Source organism: Gekko japonicus, unplaced genomic scaffold (genome assembly GCF_001447785.1).
Source record: "Gekko japonicus isolate JY-2015 unplaced genomic scaffold, Gekko_japonicus_V1.1 scaffold574, whole genome shotgun sequence".
Taxonomy (NCBI): domain Eukaryota; kingdom Metazoa; phylum Chordata; class Lepidosauria; order Squamata; family Gekkonidae; genus Gekko; species Gekko japonicus.
In genome coordinates, this window is record NW_015159725.1 from 180,814 (window position 1) to 201,054 (window position 20,241).

Sequence of the window (20,241 nt, forward strand, 5' to 3'; positions counted from 1 at the left end):
TGGGAGGGCTTCTAGTGTCCTGGCCCCACTGATGGACCTCCTGATGGCACCTGGTATTTCTGGCCACTGTGTGATAGAGTGTTGCACTAGATGGGCCATTGGCCTGATCCAACATTGGCTTCTCTTATGTTCTTATCTGTAAGTGTTAATAGTTTTCATAAAAGTAGTTTTAGGAATGAAGAGTGTTTTGATGATGGGGGTGGGGGCCCAATCCACATAGTCCCTTACTCACGATGTCTGATGGTGGTGTTTGGATGAAATAAAGCTTACCTCTATGGATACGAACAATGTCATTTTCATTGAGCGTAGGCCAAACTGGTCCTTCCAGTTCATTATATTCTCGATGGTTTGTCTTCTCAATTGGAATGTTGGTAGGTTCAGGTACATACATCTCTAAAAAAATTATAAATATTTGTCACAGAAATTAATTGAAAAAGTCTACCACGGTCTATTCAAAAGCCATTAAACTCTCCCTTAGAAAAAGTCCTTTAGATTTTCTGCCAGTTAATATTTTATACTATTATGTACTGGTTCATTACCAGGGCAATGTAGAACTAAATATTCTTTTAACTGAGATATCTTTTGATACTTTGTAGTGTACTGATTCATATTCTTACTCATTTGTTCTCTGACCTGAAAGGATTATGAGTTGGAAAAACCACTTCTCTCTCTCTCTCTCTCTCTCTCTCTCTCTCTCTCTCTCTCTCTCTCTCTCTCTCTCTCTCTCTCTCTCACACACACACACACACACACACACTCACTCCATAGAAACCATTTTATAGACAAAGGTTTTCTTTAATATATAAACAATAGTACTTTGAACAGCCAGAGTACCTACCTCAACATGAAAGGTAGATGAACAGTCCGATGGTAACAGAATAGCATTAGGAATCACTATAAGTATGATGTATTCCTTTTGTGCCATTGCAATGGCATAATAAACTTTTTAAAAATACTGAGACCAGCCTAGTTACAGAACTACTGACAGAATTGTTCTTCTATTTTCCCTGTTGTTGCCATAGAACACAAAGTAAGACCAGGAAAGCAGTTCCCATGATCATCAGTAAGAATATGATAAACAGTTAACTATCTGACAACCAAGAGAATTTGGCAGTCCTGCATTTTTACTGTACTGAGACGTGATTGTCAGGTTTTGGTGGGCTACACAAATATCCTGATAAATCCTGAACATATTACTGAGCACAAGACCTTACCTGGGCACATGGGGCAGCAACTTCCTTCAACATTGATGGGTTCCACACAAGGAAGAGGAGGGCAGCTGACAGTGGAACAAAGGGTCTGACCCTGCAGGCAGTAGCAGTGTGTGCAGCTGTCAATGTCCCAACGTTCTTCATCTGCATATGTTTTCCCATTAAAGTGACAAACTGCTTTCTTTGATGTTGTGTCTTCTGGTAAAATAATATTGCCATGACCAAATTTAGAAAGCCATTTCAAAGTAATTGGCAAACAAAACAAAACAAAACAAAACATCCCCCCACAACACACAAAAAACTCAAGCAGTCATATGCTCTTTGTGCTTGGTTGGCTGGCATAAAACTTGGCTGGAAATAACTGAATATGCTAGGGATGTGCATCTTGAAAAAAACCCAGGTTCTGAATATAGGTTTGGTAAATTGGGGAAAAAAACCCACACACACATTTCTTGGATTCAGATATTATTCAGCTCCACATTCCCTATGAGGAATCTTTCTGGATGGCTGGAGGGGCTGTTTATTTTAAAATAATGGCACCAAAATTGCAATGGATTTCAAGTGAATTGCACCAGGAGGCCCAATTGATTCTATGGGCCCTTGAACAACATGCCTCCAAGCCATCCTCCATTGTTTCCTATGGAAAAAAACCCTCCAAGCTTTCTCCTGAGCAAACAGTAACCAAACACTTACGAGCAAGCAAAACAACCACTGGCCAAAAGGCTCTGGAAGCAGATAGAACAAATAAGCCCAAAGAACCAATGCAGAACCAGGGAATCCCAGAAGAACCACAAACCAATGTGGCAAGCCCAACAGAAAAAATGTCAACCAGGGAATCACAGCAAAACAAACTTAAGCTGGGTGGAGGCACTTTTGCAAGCCTAAAACAACTCTCAGAACTCAGAGCCAATGTGGTAGTGCAAGCCCAACAGAATCAATATCAAATCAAAGAATCCCAGCATAACAAACTTAAGCAAGGAGGGGCACTTTTGCAAGCCCAGCAAAACCAGTGCCAATCCACAGAAGCTCAACAGAACAAACTTAAGTGGGGGGACTTTTACAAGCCCAACAGAAACAATGACAATCCACAGAAGCCCAAGAGAAAGCCAGCTATATCTGTAACACACACACAAACAAACATACAGACATTGGTTCTCCCTAATATGCTATCCCAGTTGCCTGTGACATCTGCCTTCTCCCTCCCTCCTGTTGCCTGGGAAACCATGCAAGGGTGGGGGGAGAAACAGCCTTGGAGCTTTAAAATTTTAATTGCTGGCTCTGGATATATCCAAATATATTTGGGATTGGATTTACCAGCTTTGACAGATTTTTTCATGTGTATTCAGATCCAGATAAACCTGAAAAATACCAATAAGGTTTTTTCAGGTATATTTTCAGATTGGGTACATCCAAGTGCACATCCCAAGTATATGGCTAATGAAACACTACGTAGCAGGTAATACAGTTTCACCATTATTTTTCTTTAACCTTTTCCAATTACAAAGTAAATAGAAGATCTATTCAGTGTGGTCTAGTGACAAAGAGTGACAATTGAAAATCCTTGTTCAATTAAGAATTCACTAAGTTAGACTTCTACCAGGACCTTAATTCCCACATGTAAAATAGGAACAACCATCTGCTTCATACCAGTGTTATAAGAATAGATATGACAAGTGCGGAACTCACAAGGATGTGTTAGAGTTGCTTCATTTCCCCCCGCATCTCCTTCCCCATACTATTTCCTATTTCTTTCCTCTCCCTTTCCCCTATTTACTTCCTTCCTTTCCACTCAACAGCCCACCTTTCTTTTATCTTCCCCCCAGTCCTCAGTTTCATTTATTATTTATTCACTTCCTTTACAACCTGCCTTCCTCCCCAATAAGGACCCAAAGCAGTTTACATCATTCTCCTCACCTCCATTTTATCCTCACAACAACATTGTGAGATAGAAAGAGTTAGTGGCCCAAGGTCACCCAGCAAGCTTCCATGGCAGGTAGAGATGTGAATCTGGATCTCCCAGATCCTAGTTTAACAACTAAACCAGAGTAGCTCTCAGCTTTCCCTCCTTCCCTCCTTCTGTCAGCCTCTGTTGCAGCAACAGTTGTACAGTAGCAAGTTGCTCATGGTGGCCACTGTTGAGCCTGGCCAAGTCATGCAAATTGTGTGGAGGCTGCTGCTGCTGCACCCAGGAAAGTTGTCTGGCATTAAGTCATAACCACCACCACACTTGGGTGAATTGCACAAATTCCATGGTAGAAAGTTTGCCAATGGCTGCTGTTGGGCCTGGCCCCAATAATTCCTCTGTTCAAGACAGGAGGGAGGAGAGCTGGGGTGACTAGGAAGCCAAAATAACCCTGGAAAAGGTCCTGCCCCCTTTATCTGCCTTTTATTGATGGAAACTAAAGTTTGATGGCTGGCATCTGTTTTTTAAAGTTACAGGCACTTGCTTTTCCTATTTTGGGATTCCCTTAACCTTGAGCATGGAAACTGGAGGACAACATTCCAGTATCCAAAGTTAGGGGAGATTCCACATCCAGTTAACCAAGCGATCTCCTGAGTCAGCCACAATGCTGAGGACATGCATAAGCTTGAGGTCAATTCCCATTTTACCATATATAGAGATAGAATTTAACATTTTAATCAAGCACAAAAAAACTGCACAGAAATTTAAGCACTTCTAATACTAAGTTGTCATACAGAAGGCACCTCTATGCTGCCTATTTACCCAAGTCACTGCCAATTTGCAGTATCTACAAAATGAATCTCATCTGTCTCTTTTGCGCTATAATGTGGATCTGATGACAACAATGGGCGGCTAAATGAATGGTGTGGCACTGTAAAGTGTACCAGGGTGAAGGGAAGCAAAATCTGCTGCTTTAACAACATAGTGCTGAAAAAAGAGGGGCACTTTGCATTTTCATTTGTTTGCATACCTAAAATATAATCTGCTTCAGTTATTCTACTGGAAATTTTTAAAATAATTTAAGAAGAAATTATATTTTGGTATTAAAGTTGAATACAATGTTAAAAAATAACCTAGGCTGAGGAGTATCCCAGATAAACAATACTTAGAATGAGAATTTAAAGGAAGACACAATTGCTTTCAGGACATTAATCCTATTAACGATAGAAACAAACATGTACAAGAAATACCTTCAGATAAAAAGTAACACAGGAAGCTCCTCTAAGTGGCCTAAAGTAGCCTCAATCCACTAAAGTAAGTCAAGACACACTAGAATTATGGCTGTTGCATGACTGTCACTCAAAGCAACAGCCCTGCTATTTTGTCCTTCCCCCTTACAAGTAATGTTTAATTGTTCAAAAAGTGGCAGCATCATTGTACTGCTAAAGTTGCAACCAATTAAGTGAAGCAGTGGCTGGGAAACAAACAGTGTGAGAATGTCATGGCATGCATTTTTTAATAACTAATTACTACATGAGAGAAAAGAAGAGATAATGCAGGGATGCTGTTTTGTGTAGGCTTTGGAAAGGCAGAATATGAACTCCCTAAAACAAAATTATTTGCATGGCTATAATGCTTCTGAGACTGAACAATGACCTCCCATCACATTCCCCCTTGTCTTGTTTTCAATCACTTACCTATACAATAAGGGCAACACTGGCCCTTTCTCAGAACAGGCCTGTCACAGGACACTGGTGGGCAAGACTCAGAGTAGCAGCTGATAGTACCATCCATGCAAACACAGCTAGCACAAACATTTGGTTTCCAGGATTCAGCAGTCAGGAAAATATCACCTTCATCATTTTTGCAGTAGCTAGGCATGCTCTCGTTGCTTGACAAGGAAGGCTGAGCGGGCTCATCTAGAAATAAAGCATGCAGAAATGCAATCACAGAACATACAGTGGAAAGAGTATTCTTCATAGCTTTGTGGAATTACAGGTTTAATTCATGAAACTAAAACTTACTATGTTCATGTGAACCAGGAAAAAACCAGGTTGCACTTACCTATAACATCTTGTTAAGGAAGATAAAGGGAGCTATGCTATCGAACATTCTACTCCAGTGGTGGCAAATAGAGAACTAAGGGAGTGTGTGCAGCTCCTCCCAATGGCACGTGGCCATTTAGGCGGGAAGCAGTCTCGTCGGTTTGGATCGAGAGGGGCTCCTCCCACTCTGTTGCTACACTAGCTTGAAAATATTCCTGTGCGCATGCACAGTACCCCATGTAGGACTGCACAGCAGAACGCTAATGAACTTTAGGTTTCTGGATACAAAACACAACTCCCACTAGCAGGACTTTCTGGGCTTTGGTATTTTTGACTCGTTATCACAGTTTTCTCAATCCTTACAGTCCTATAAATCTGTACTTCAAAAATACAGGTTCATTTATAAGACAGTACTATGAGAAGACACATCTAGTTTTTCTCTGCCAAACATGCAAAATAACTCCACGTACCCTTGAATTAAAAGGGGTTGGGTTGAGAATGAACCACTTTTGGTAGCTTTACCACAAAGCTTGGGGAGAAAGGGAGAAAAGCCAGTGGGATGGTTTTTTTCATGCAAAGAACTATAACCATTACCTCCTCCACTTCCCCTTCCACCTGGTTCACTCAGATGTGTGCACAGGAAGCTACAAGCAGGCCCTCACAGAGGTTAAGAGAGGCCTGGGCCACTTCCATTTTTGAGCCCCTCCCCCCAGTAAATTAAAAAATTAAGGAGTACAACAGCAATTATACAGATCAAGTAGTATTATATTTTAAAAGTTTAAATTTAATACAATAAGAAAAACATTGTAACACTTTGTAATAAACATTCCTATTTTTATTTAATTTGTGATTTTCTAGGGTTTTTTTGTGCAAATTCACCAATTAAACTGGAAAAATCTAGTTTTCTTGCAATGTCATAGTTTATGTCAAGCAGAGCAAGACCTACGCACTCATTCTCCCTCTCCTGTCCCTGCTTCTGCCACAGCCATGCCTCTGTAGCTGCTCTGGCAGACACCTCTATGGAAACCAGATCACCGGTTCCCAGACCGGCCAGGTTTGCCGTCTGGGCAGGCGCATGCAAAATGACAGCTGCCATTTTATCTCTTGGTGGCTGACTGGTCCCATTATTCCAGGAGGGGAGGGTCCCAGGCTCCGGTGGGAAAAATCCCACCAAAAATGGGAGATTGGGAAGGTTAGTATTTCTGTGTCTGTAACTATAACCAAATTAAGAGTGATCAAAAGTATAAATCGGAGGTCCCCCAAGAATGTGAGGACTGGGCCAAATGGCCCTGCTGCCCCTCCCCCTCCCTGGCTACAAGTATCTGAAAGCACAGCTTGAATCTGTATTTTAAGGAGCATCTAGTACCGATATTTTCCTTCGCAGAATCAACGGTATCATTGTGCTTTTTTTTTGTTCTGCCTTTTCCCATATGTTTTGATATATGTCATTTTAACAGTTTATTTGCTGAAGTCTAATTAATTTTGTAAATATGTAACGTTAAAATGTTGGTAATGAAAATACTGTTTTTAGAACACAATTTGAGTCCAGCTTAACAAGTCATTGTCATATTCACATACGTGTAACAAAAGTTCAATGGCTACTTGCCTGAGGAAGCATGAGTAAAGTATTATCAAGTGGGCAATCCTGAGCAGGTAAGTGGGGTATGTTTGTACGTGTGGAGGTGAGGTGGACATGGTACTTAACATAGTCCCCCTGCAGATTGTTTGTGTTCCAAAACACCTGTGCATGTTGGTTTTCTTTTTGCAGAATTCCAACTGCGTGTGCAAAGGTAAACACATGCATGGTTGGCACAAAGGGAAATGTAGCTGGTGTGCACATGCATACAATTTGTAGCACTTGAATGATGAGCAAGAAAAGGGTTAAGCATCCTCCCTCTCAGCTTCTCTACTCAAAATACCCCCCCTCCCTGGAAAAAGCTGCTGCAGGTCTTCTGTTACAAGCCTGTATTTATGCGGAGCCATTCTACTCTAAAATGTGGTTTAAAATGAGTTTCACGTGGTTAAGGGACACTTTAGTAACTACTAACTGTGATTATAATCAGTCAGTTGAGAAGAAAAGGAGGGAAGAGATATTGAATATTCTCAAAGCTGGATCCCAACTTCTTAACTACAATTAAGATAGAGTAGTATTGCATCTTCAAGGTACACAATCTATTTCTACCACTCTTTTGAACACTGGCTTTTCTCAATTGATGGCTCAATATTTTCATGTTGGCTTTCACATCATCTTTTATACTGTTCCAGCAATGTCTAAAATCTTTTCCTTTATACACATCAACAGCGCACAGATTTTCAGTCAATAGTTTTCAGTGTAGCTTTGCCTCTCATACTTTTATGAAAATTCAATAAAGATAATATTTCAAAACATCATTCTGCACAAAAAAATAACAAGGATCTGAAAAGTTTATAATGATGGTTGGTAGGCAATACTAACCTGGGCACTGTGGACAGCATGAATCTTGCGAACGGGTGGGATTTCGACAAAGAAGAGGGGGACAGACTTCAGTCTCGCACAAAACTCGTGCATTATGACAAGTACATTGTGTGCAAGAATCAATGTTCCATGTATCTCCTTCCACAAAGTACTCGCCACCTGGAACATAGCAGATAGTCGGACCACTGAGTTCTGGCTTCTGTAAAGTAGATTCATCTGTGAAAAACAGAATTTAGAAACAATGTAACAGTATTCTGGTTTATCGTGATTTTGACATATATTATAATTATTTCATTTCTTTATATAATGTATATTAATAGTATATTAATAACTGTACATATCTAAAAGTTAGTTTCTACCACTCTAGTATAATCAAGAAATTTATTTATGTGTTTATTTACTTCTTTATACCCCAAGCTTTCTCTCCTCCATTTTATCCTTACACTCAGCCTAACCTACCTCACAGGGTTGGTATATGTTGACTAGCCCAAGGTCACCCATCAAGGTCCTATGGCAGAATGGGGATTTGAACCTGGGTCCCCCAGATCTTCGTCTGATACTCTAACCACTATGCACATGGAAAACCATCAATGATTGGTGATTTTTGGTGGCTGTATGAGATAACATGAACTGACTGCGATTAGAAGGTTATTAGGGGCAAAACTGAACCTAAATGGCTGAACTCTGCAGATGTTAGCAATATTTCTGTATGTGCTGAGTGTTCAGAAATGCACTGTACCTTCTCAGGGACTCTAAAATATATGGGCCTTCCTCCATTCACTACCAGCTACCATTTTAGTTTTTCAAAATAACCCTATTATGGTTTTTGTGTGAACACAGTTTACATTTCTCTTAAGATATGGGGAGAATGGAATAATCTAGCTATACATTTCCATTCAAAGTGCCAGATCCAGATTAAGTTTTCTGCTAACAGGAAGGGGAGGGTAATTTCCAACAATTCCTTCTTCCTGCCTCAGACTCCTGATTTACCCCTCAAGCTGTTCCTAAGAATCCCCTGTACCGCAGATCAGCATTTAAGGGAGAGTAGTGGGCTTCAGTGGAGACAGCCTTGAACGAGTAGAATATTTAGTTTGTACCCAACTCAAAGTTTCCCATACATTATAAATTGTCAGACTCGTCTCATCAGATCGGGAAGAACAGGGATAACTTTTAAGGCAGCAGCAAACTGCCTATAGATACAGGAATATTCTCCCACTAGCTTTTTAACACTGCCATTTTTTACATCTGGTATGTCCATTTCTTCTTGTCCATAGAAAGTAATCTTAGGATGCATTAACAGAAGCATTGTGTCCAGATCACGGGAGGTGGTAGTTCTGCTCTATTCTGTTATGGTCAGGCCTCACCTGGAGTACTGTGTCCAGTTTTGGGCACCACATTTTAGGAAGGATGTTGACAAGCTTGGGCGTGTCCAGAAGAGGGCAACCAGGATGGTGAGAGGGTTGGAATCCAAGTGTTATGAGGAAAGGCTGAAAGAGCTGGGTATGTTTAGCCTGGGAAAGAGAAGGCTTAGAGGGGACATGATTGCAGTCCTCAAATATCTGAAGGGCTGTCGTGTAGAAGATAGAGCAGATCTATTCTCTCTTGCTCCAGATTGCAAGACTAGATCTAATGGGTGGAAACTACAAGGGAGTTGATACTGGCTAACTATCAGTGGAACAGTCTGCCTCGGGAGATGGTGGAGACTCCTTCGCTGGACGTTTTCAAGCGGAGGCTGGATGACCATCTCTCAGGTGTGTCGTAGGGCTGTCTCTCGGCTATGCTCCTGCAGAGTCCAGGGGGTTGGACTAGATGACCAGACTGAGAACACCACCACCCCCTTCTCTGGCCCTAGCTTTTCTGCCCAGCTTATTCCATCCAATTGTCCACCAGTGTTCCTTTGCTGGACGTTTTCAAGCGGAGGCTGGACGACCATCTTTTGGGTATGTTGCAGGGCTATCTTTCGGCTCTGCTCCTGCAGAGTGCGGATAAAGTGAACTGTCTAAAGAGTGAAAAGTGAATACCACCAACTCCAGGGGGAAAAAAGTTAAATAGTAGCAAGCAATACATACATCTGGTGTGGGTAAAATTATGTTCAGAATGAATTGAATTGTTGACTCAAAGACTAAAATGGAATGTTATATACAAGTATCCCATGGTTTGAATGGTCTGTCTTTACTATAGCATCTTGGAAAGAAAAAAAAAGATGGAAAACTTGTATTTTACAATACAAAACAGATAATAAATTTACCTGGACATGATGGACAACATTTGCCTGGATGTATGGTGGGATTTCCACAATTGGGTACAGAGCAGGTGATCAAAGCACACATTTCCCGTCCATTATGGCAGTAACATTCACGGCAGCCATCATGCCAACTTTCTTCATTTTCATGACGGTGCCCATCCACTGACAGGCAAGAACCAGTCTTAGCTGGTGGCATTACAGAAGCTGGTAACTCTGCATATGATCAAATACACAGTGTCTTAGTATGGCAGTACTGATCAGCAACAGTTAATCTTCCCGTGTCATTACTTCAGAACCTAACATCTGAAAAGTACATGGAACACCTGACAGCAAAGTCCCCAAGGCACACATAAATACCACACAAGCTATATGAACTAGAGAGAGATTTGTAGGTTTAACTTCTATATATATGGGGAAAATTAAACACTGCAGATGTGAAGTGTAGAATTCTCTTCCCATCCCATCCTACATCTATCAAAATATCACTTCACAAGGGGCAAAAACAGACTGCTGATTTGTAACTGATATTCTTTGAGTGGTCATTCACACAATCAAACATATTCTATGCCAGCACAGAAGCCACTCCACAAAGTTCTACAGTCTAGGCTTAAAATGGGCACTCAGATCCTCAAAGGAGGATATTATGCTCTGCTCCAGTCTTTGGTGTGAGGAAAAATGCATATGTGTTGCAAGTAAACATATGTAGTGACTACTGCCATGTACTCTGGAATTTAGCAGTCTCAGATAAATTAGCACTCCCGCAAGTAAACATATGTAGTGACTACTGCCGTGTACTCTGTAAAGATGCATGGTGCAGCCACGATGCCAATACACAGTACGGAAAATCTTCTGAACTCACTGTGAAATGTAGGGTCGAACTAGATATTATGAGTAACATGTGATTGCCATGGGAGTCAGTCAGATAGCCGCAGCTAGTGCGGAATTCAACTCTGATGCACCCGAGGGGCCTGATTCAGATTGGGACTGTAACAAAAAGAAGGGGGTCTCAAACAACGAGGAAACTTCTTTCTGCAGCATTAGTTGGCCACTTTAGAAGAAGTGACATGGAGGTGGGATGTTGCTGAACTCTATGGCATACCCAATATGGATGGGTGTGAGGACTGCTGAATGGGTAATGGAGTCCCATGCTGGGAAGAAGAGTTTCAGTCTAGTATCAGATCAGGGTAGGACAATGGGTTGTGAATGATATGGAAAGTCATGTAGTCAAAGACTATGGGCTGGAATCCAGACTAAATTTTTAATGGAAGAATGGAACTTTCCTGCATCCCCTCACTGGTTTCCAAGAAATGCTACTCCTAGGGGATAAGGGACCCCAAGGGATGATATGAGGGAGTTCTGCAGCAAGAAGGGGTGAATAAATGGAAACTGCCAATTTAGTTTGGATCCAACTCTATTTTTCCCTGGGCAGATGTGGTTTTTGCTATATGGTTTGTAACATGGATAATACAGGAGTTTACAAGATGGCTGATGCTGCCTCCAAATGATGAATCCAACAGAAGAACACAGGGAGGTGCGACAGAAACAGAATCACAGCCAAGAATGTCATCCAGAGAATCTACGCTATGGGCAGTTCTCCTTATCCACTTTTTTCAGGATCTTATCAATGGGGTATGGAAAAAGCCCATTCCATTGAAGGACAGATCTTTAATGCAAATAAACGAAAATAGGTATCGAACACCTACGTGCATGGGAACAGAGAGCTAAACATGTGGCCATAGTTTGGGATGCACAGTCAAAATCACATGGAACCATGTTTACTTGCTGTTTGAGCAGCTTAAGCTCTTCAGCGTAAATGGATACTCTTAATTTTCATCCTTGCTGCAAAGACTTTAATAGATGGAAATAAAAAAATCCCCCTCTTTGAGCCAATGGTTTATGAAATTATGGGATTTAGCAGTCTCAGATAAATTAGCACTCCAGATTTTATAAGACTCAAAATCCTTCCAAATTTCTAGAGAAATGGTTTCCTTTTTTTTAATATATTACTTCACCTCCGATTAAGAAATGGTCTACACCAAATAAATATTTGGACTTTGTGTTCTATTGATTATTAAAATAATATCCACTTTTATCTGTTGAGAACGATTTTACCATGTGTAAGCTACCTATTTGCTTATTTTAAATGTATCACAATCTAGTACCACTGTTTAAATTGAAGTTGTTATTACTGTTGTTAAAAATTAAGTGTTAAATGGATTTTAAGGTTCTGAACAAATATACTGGGAGAAGTTGTAACACTGGGATAAGTCAGTTCTACAAGTGGTATTGCTGAAATGCACAGCACAGTTAAGGATTGAGATTGAAAGGCCTATAGTTTGTCCCATAATGTCCAGTTTTTCTCTTTCACTGTCTGTTGGTGCTGAATGGGTGATACCGTTTTCCTTTTGAGGAGCAGCAGCATGGTATTGCATGGTTGGAAGGTGGATGCCAGAAAAGTTAAGTTTAGTTCTTGGATCCAGTACATGTTTTTGAGTCTTCCAGATGTGGACAGTACCACTGATGATTTCAACCAGGAATCTTTAATTGCTTCCAGCAAATTTGCCAGTCTAGGCTAGGTAGAGTTGCAGTTGCTTGTGCATGAACTAGTAGGTAAACAACTGGCTTCTGGTAGAAAATGGAAGTGGGTGAATCTCCACTTTTAGTGTTAAAGCAAGGCCTTTAATTAGTTTGGCATAATGTCTCTCTAATGAGAGTCCCTATTCAGTGACCATATAGTCTGGTGAGAGTTCTATGCTGGGTCAGTCTCAAAAAGTCTGATTTTGTTAGAGTCAGCAAATGGCTTGGCAGAATTAGTCTACAGAATGAATACCATCCTTGTGTCTGCAAAATAGCTGATACTGAAGCAGATGGTTTAGGGACCACAGTGAAATCTTGAACTGTGTAGTGAATGCATGTGCCGTGGGAGCTGAAGAAATTGAGGAAACACAAGAAGGCCACATCAGCATTGATTGTGCAATGGATACACATGAGACAGAGCATAGGGTAGAGCAAAGAACAGCACATTGGAGAAGTACAATGTTGTGATCACAAATGGGGTCAGTAGTGAATATATATTAATGCATGGAATGTGGTATTGATATGATTGACTATTGAGGTGGAAGAGGCAGGCCAATGGGAGGAACTAAAGAGGGAAGAAGGAGCAGGCAAAGGGGAGAAGTAAAATGGAGGAACAGGAGACAAAAAGGGCTGAAAAGCAGAATTGGAGGAGGAGCCCAGTAGACAAGAATTTTGAAGCATAGACAGTTGTATATGATTATGGGGAAAAAGACTAGGTCCTAGTGAGGAAACTTGTTTTTTAGATCTCACACGTGGGGTATTTGTTCAGATACAGAGTTACACACTAGAAAACCTCTGGTTTCTACTTTCAGCAGCCACGCAAGTTCAAAACCCACCACCAGTTGGAACCCCATTTAGACTTCTGGCCACCAAGCAGCCTACCCCCAAACACTTATCCAACTCTACAGACTTGCTGTAACATTTCTGGGATATACACACAGTCCTGACAGTCATAATATTCATGGTAGGGTGGTGATCTCAAGTGACAGCTGGGAAATCTGGATATCATGACCTGGTCTTCATTATACTGACAGTGATAGTCATCTTTGTTGATGTTCTATTGATGGTAAGAGTGTTTTGAATTCCTGAAGGACTGTTTTGATCACCAGCAGAAAGTATCTATAGTTAGTTGGGATGGAGCCAGTAAGAGTAGTTCTGAGGGCTTTGCTAAAGGAGGTGACAGTGGCACAAAGAGTAACTGAAACTGAGACTTTCACCACTATGGATAAATGAAGCCAGAATGCCTCTGCTTCTTTTTTCTCATCTCCCCTCTCCCATTTTGCTGGTTAATCAGCTTCTCAAGTTGCAGCCCAAAATGTGGTCACCACATATAGGATCCCTGCTCCAGCTGGAGATGGTAACTGAAGTCACTGTTCTCATAGTGCAGATGTTGACAGTATTGAAAACACCATAGCTAGCACCCATGATTCTTCCCACAACAGTATGCGGAGATGAAAGATGTGAGTATTTCTTTTCTGTTTAGTAAATTAGTCATAGTGGGCATGTGATCTTCTTTCCTCTACAGTTAAATACAGGACTCAGAGCTTTCTGATTCACAGTGACTGAGACTTTGCTCTCAAAAAAGTGGCATTGATTGAAGAACGGTCTTTGTGACATATATGGAGGAGGGGGGAAAACAGAAATAAAATGAGTACAATGTCCAAGAAAAATGACTACTGTTTTTTAACCTTAATTTATAAAAAGAGAAAAACAAAGAGAGGTGTGATGGACAGTAAATGATTAATACTGTAATCTGGTCTGAGACAGGGGTTTCAAATGGAATTCTTCAGTTGAGAGTGGCAGTTAAGAACTGACAGTTGACTGGGAAGGAAGGAAGGCCAAGGGAGTGAGAGGATCATGAAAGATCACCTTTCAAGCCTGCGTGAAATAGCTCCTAGAAAATGGGGGTGATCCCTATCCAGTCTAAGGGAAATAGCTCCTAGAGAAGGAGGTGATCTATATTAAGTGGTTAAGAAGAGAAATTGGAATTTGTTTGAATGTTCCTGCCTTCATTAACTTTAGTGTCTGTGATACCAAGAAGCTTATGCTTGTTTATGTAAGCAGAGACTGCCAAGAAATCTCTTGCCTCAAGTTTTAAAGACCTGTCTGAATAACAGAAACAGTTACTTGTTTGTAACAAATTATCTAGCATTTTATTTTTATACAAAGTTACTGCATTCCTGTTGCCTGTTCACCTCAAAAGTCCTATACTCAATTCCTATCTGACCATTTCCCCATAAAGTTAAATAAAACTGTTTGTTATTTTTGAACTACCATCAGCTTCTCGTGTGCCATTACCAAACCAGGTCATAAGAAGGATTTTGGTCTCTACCCTCAGTTCCCTAGGCTGGGTCAGCTTTTACCAATATACAGTCAAACGATTGGGTGGGACAGCCAGAGAAAAACAAAGAAGAAAAGGAAAAATGGGCTGCTCAGCCAAAAAGAAGATACAGGGAAACCTTGTGAGGGAGGGCAAAATTGTTATAAGAGGATAAGGGAAAACTGAGAACTGTCTTAGAATGAACAAGGAGCTGCAAACAGCAAGGAGGTCACAGAAGAAAACAGGGAAGATTTGCCCCTTTCCTCAGTGCAGGAACAAAAGCACCCTTCACTGGGAAAGGCAATCTGACCACCAGATTTAAGCCAGAAGCTTTGGAGTGGCTTCTGCACAAGCATAGAATCTCATGTGTCACTCAGCAAATATACTTCAAAGAACACAAACTTTTATTGCTACTGGAGAAACATCCCACTTCATGAACATGGATGAAAGTGTCCCTATCCTAAATGCTTTTGGGTGTTTAATTTCAGGAACTCTCTCCTCACTGTCTTACTTCTGTTTAATATTTATTTAGTGCTAACCATGTGATCTGTAGGGTTCTACCTGTTTCACACCACTGCTTCTCAGGCTATACCAATATACCAATTTTGACTCTGTAACTTCCTGCAAGTGCAGAAGCTCTTGTGCTCACACAAAACACTCTTATTTATCCACAAGGGTTTCCTTGTTCATTTCAATGGAGCATACAGATCTGTATGTTCACTACTCATTCTGCATATCAGCTCCCTCCACTAAAATAAACCAGGAAGCCTTGTGCACAAAAGCTCCATGAATACAGCCATTGTTCTAGATGAGGGCACATAATGTAAACATAAAGCTTCTTTACAAATAATTATTACCCATTATTGATTTATTTACCCATTATGAATTCTGCCCTGACCTGGATGACCCAGGCTAGCCTGATCTCCTCAGATCTCAAGAGCTAAGTAGGGTCAGCCCTGGTTAGTATTTGGATGACAGCCCAACAAGGAAGTCCAGAGCTGTGATGCAGAGGTAGGAATTGGCAAACTACCTCTGAACTTGAAAACCCCACGGGGTCACGGCAATGCTAATGAATATTTGAAAAACCTGAATAAAAATTATTACAGTAAAATAAATGGTCTTTCAATATGACCATTCTAGATTGTTCATCTAATAAAGTCCTACTAACGGAAATAAACTTTTTAATATACCTGGGACTTTTCCCTCTATTGCAGTTGTTTACTATGATATACATGTCTCTTAACATCAAACTTGGTTAGAAAGAAGTAATCTACCTCTACATTTGCAGATAAGACAGCCTTCATTATCCTGCTGGAAGCCATTAGGGCAGATCTTGTCGCATGACTGTTCTGGGCATTTCTTACATCGACAGATTTCACATCCATGTTTGTTCTTCCTAAATGATCAAAGTTATTTAGAAAGGTTTTAAAAATATAATATGAATTGTTGTAAAGTTATATTCTTGAATTATTTGGTAAATAATAAGTTACTTAATTATAATTCTGTACCCAGATATAGCAAAAGAGCATAAACATTAAATGTATGTTTTATTTATTATATTTATTTATTTATTAAACTTTTATCCCCCCCTCCCAGCCATAGCTGGCTCAGGACAGCTTTCAGGGCGTCTTACAGTCAGATAGAATTCCAAATACATAAATAGCATCAGTAACATTAACATTAAAACACATTAAAACCATTAAAACTGCGTCAGTTCGAGCCCTGCGCGGGTGTGAGCAGCCAGCCTGTTGTTCCCAGCTCATCACCCACCCAGCGATTCGAAAGCCTCAGCAAGTAGATAAAATGGGAACCACTCTTTAGAGAGGGTGGGCACACCAATTCCCCTCTGGGAAGGTGTTAGCTCTTGGTTGGGGACGTCCTGGTCCAGGGTCCGGAAGGCGGAAGAATCTACTCGGCTACGAAAAAATCCCTGCAGTGGGATGCTCTGGCCAGGCAGTGGCAGTGTGGCGATACGACATACGGGTCCTGAAGCCCCAACGTCATCAAGCCAGTCGACGTAGCCTTTCGGAACATAACTGAGCCAAGCCAGAAACGTTTCCACCGTGCAGTTACGGCGTGTGCAATTAAAATGAATTATATGTTGTCTTCCCTATCCCCTTTGAAACATTGTTAGTCCCCTGTCTAAAGAGTAACTGTAAATCACGTTGAGCCCACGTGGGGGGAAAGTGATTAATAAATCGAAAGCATCATCAACATCATTATTATTATTATTATCATTAGAACCATAGGGCAGCTTCAGATGTCATAAGAGGAGGGGAAATTGGCACGGACAGAAATTAGGGTCCAGTGGATCAGGGCTCTTCACCATGCAGTATCAGTTGCCGTAGCCAGTGGCATTGGCGATCGAGATGGTGTTGATCATGGTTGTGGTGGTGGTTGGCAGAAGAGCTCCGTTTTGCAGGCCCTGAGGAACTGTGAAAGGTCCCACAGGGCCCTGGTCTCCTCTGGGAGCTCATTCCACCAAAGTGGAGCCGCCACCGAAAAAGCCCTGGCCCTGGTCATCACCAGCCTGGCCTCCTTAATGCCCGAGAGGACCAACCAATTCTGGACCCCTTATCGCAGTGCTCTCTGGGGCACATATGGGGAAAGGTGGTCCCTCAAGTCCCTGGCCATAAAGGGCTTTAAAGGTAAGAACCAGCACCTTGAAGTGAATCCTGTATGCTATAGGCAGCCAGTGCAATGCCCTTAGTACAGGCTGAATGTGCTCCCGGAGAGGGAGACCCATCAACAGCCTGGCCGCGGCATTTTGCACCAGCTGCAGCTTCCGAATCCGCGACAGGGGCAGCCCCATGTAGAAGGTGTTACAGTAATCCAATATCGAGGTGACCATCACATGGATCACTGTTGCCAGGTTGCTATGTTTGAGGAAGGGAACCAACTGCCTAATCAGCCGGAGGTGGTAAAAGGCCGACACGGCCATGGCCACACTAATTTTGTTAGTGTGAATGACAAAAGTTCTATGTATGAATCTCCATTACCATCATCACTTAGAAACAGTTATATTGTGTACAGATCAGTAAACGGGTTGACTGTGATTCATTAAAATACATTCTGTTAAGAACTTCTTCCTAGAGCAGTCCTCTTTCTCCTGTCATCCTTCACAGCAGCCACGAGTTACTCTTGCTTTTAGTGAACCGCAACCATCCCGTGGCTATTGCTTCGTTGAAGGACTGGGCAGTGGCAAGGCTTCGGGAGCCACCAGAACCTTTTCCCACAAGGCAGCTTTGAGGCAGGCTGCCCTTCCTTCGTGGGCCCGAGGAGTTAAGGCTTTACTGGCCTTGCAAGTCGCTGTATTGTGGGTTTCTCTGAGGCACAGAAGGTAGGACGAGTGCTCGTCCGACTGTGCCATCTTCGCCCCACAATCGGTACATTTTTTAAACACCACTTTTTGTTTGTCTGAGGCCATAATTTTACCTCAGAAAATGTGCAGCTCACTGACAAAAATCCTCTTAGAGTGGCAGCAAAGAGAGAATTAAGGGAAGAGTGTTGGCTGGGAAGTTGCGATCCTGGGTAGGAGCCAAGCACTCTTGGGAAGAAAAGGGTTCCCCCCCCCCTATAATGAGCTTGCTAGTTCCTCCTGGTGGCTGGCCTGAGGTACCACAGTCCCCATGTGGGACTGCACAGAAGCACAAAGATGAACGTCCTATTCGCGTGGTGGTGGTCAGAAAAGAACTGGCAGGATCTCTGGCGTTCCTGGGCATGCGCAGGGAGGGGGCACAAAAGATCCTCTAGGAGCTTTGAAGCCACAGCTTGGGGTCAGTACAGGAGACTGGAGTCCCTAAGGGTGTGATGCATAGAGACCACAAAGTTCTGCCCCTTCAGCCCTCTGGAAATATTCTCCATAGGGAAAAATGGAGAAAAATGACATTGGAATCCTGAAAAACACCTGTATCCAGGTATTTGGAACCAGGAAAACAGGTAATATTGATTTTTTTGCTTCCTCATATCCAGATATGAAAAATATTTAAAAAATTGAGCCACACATCCCGAGTTATGATTATGATGGTAAATTCCCCAGATGCATAGAATATAGCCTATTCTGGAGGGTTGCATTTTCTTGGAAGGAAGGACAGCTCAGGAGTGTTCTTGGGTTCTTTAGCCCTTTTATCAAAGGTGGACAGCCCCTCACAACCCCTCCTGCAGTACACCCTATGTGAAATTTTGTAACAGCCCACTATTTCATTAGCCCCCCTTTTTAGCTCTAGGCTGTTTGGCTTTAACATTTCTAAACACAAATCTTATTTTCACAGTGAAAATAGCTATTACTGATATGGGGAGAGGGAGGGACGTACAGCTTGCATAACTTCTCCTCTCATAATTATTAAAAGGCTGGGGAAACAAGGCCAACATGCTATCTCTAACAGATGCTAGTCAAATACCCCCGATAAGCTCCCAAGCCAATATGACAATACTCACACCAACTCTCCTTATCCAGCAGTTGGCTACATCTAGCTATGTTGTCCACAGCAATTAATAGACTAAGACTCAGCTTTCTTTTACTACTTAATATACATACCTCTTTCCCAATATTCCCTTGCTTCCCACTTCTCTCCTACTGCCCCCACAAAATTCCCCTCTAAATAGAAATTAGCCACTTCCTCCTGAACACTGAAGGGAAATTTCAAAGTAGCTTAAAGGAAGTAGTCAGTAAAATAACCATGTTTTATTTGATTTTTATCCTGCTTACTCCAAGGAGCTCAGATTGGTATAGAGTCTTCACAAAACCCCTATGAGGTAGATTAGGTTGAAAGCGTGAGACTGGCACAAAGTCACCCAGTAGCCTTCATGAAGAGTGGGGATTTGAACTGGGGCCTTCCTGGTAATAATCTAGCACCTAAGCACTATGCTACACTAGCAGAATACAACCTTCTCCAGTGTATACTATAGACTGAACTCATAGTGTTAAAGCAGAAATTTCTGAGATTATCTAGTCTTTTGGAAGCTGGTCAACAGTTAAGGCAATTCCAGAAGAGAAACACACTGGGAAACCTACTTATTAATTATAACCAATCCCACTAATCCCATTTTCCCACAATAGCTGCTACCTGAGTAAAAGGGGGGGGAGATAGGTACAATATAGGTGCTGTCTTTTTCCCACAATAGGGCTAATGGCAGACCCCCTTCTTTTAAAAAAGGCATGACAGCAGGGCTTAACCTCCTCTAACCCCTATCCAAATTACTTCCACATCACCCCCATGGGTTTCTTTTTAGCAAATAAAAATGTATTGGAAGACATGATGAAGGATCTCTGAAGCAACATGTAGTTTAACTCTCAGAAGACCCCGGATCCAAAATTTGTTCACAATTTGAAAATTTTCTTTGCTTAAAGCAAGGAATCTTGGATTTTTGAAGGCAGACAGATATCTATTAGACGATGGTGCTTTTGGTCCCTGGTGTCAGAAGCTGGTCTCTATGGTCCTTTAGGACTGACAGGTAAAAACACTGCAAACCAAAACAGAAGGGT

The 20,241-nt window shown here is 41.6% G+C and overlaps 1 protein-coding gene across 2 annotated transcripts in view; it reads right to left on the reverse strand.

Moving 5' to 3' along the window:
* CRIM1 (cysteine rich transmembrane BMP regulator 1 (chordin-like)) overlaps positions 1-20,241 on the reverse strand; it is a 204,026-nt gene that overhangs the window by 16,211 nt on the left and 167,574 nt on the right. For both annotated transcript variants that reach the window (XM_015423500.1, XM_015423434.1), the window contains 6 exons: positions 16,031-16,152; positions 9,863-10,072; positions 7,615-7,830; positions 4,812-5,033; positions 1,215-1,409; positions 271-393 (listed from right to left, as the gene is read on the reverse strand). In XM_015423500.1, coding sequence (XP_015278986.1) covers positions 271-393; positions 1,215-1,409; positions 4,812-5,033; positions 7,615-7,830; positions 9,863-10,072; positions 16,031-16,152 — 1,088 coding nt within the window. The remainder of the gene's footprint in view (positions 1-270; positions 394-1,214; positions 1,410-4,811; positions 5,034-7,614; positions 7,831-9,862; positions 10,073-16,030; positions 16,153-20,241) is intronic.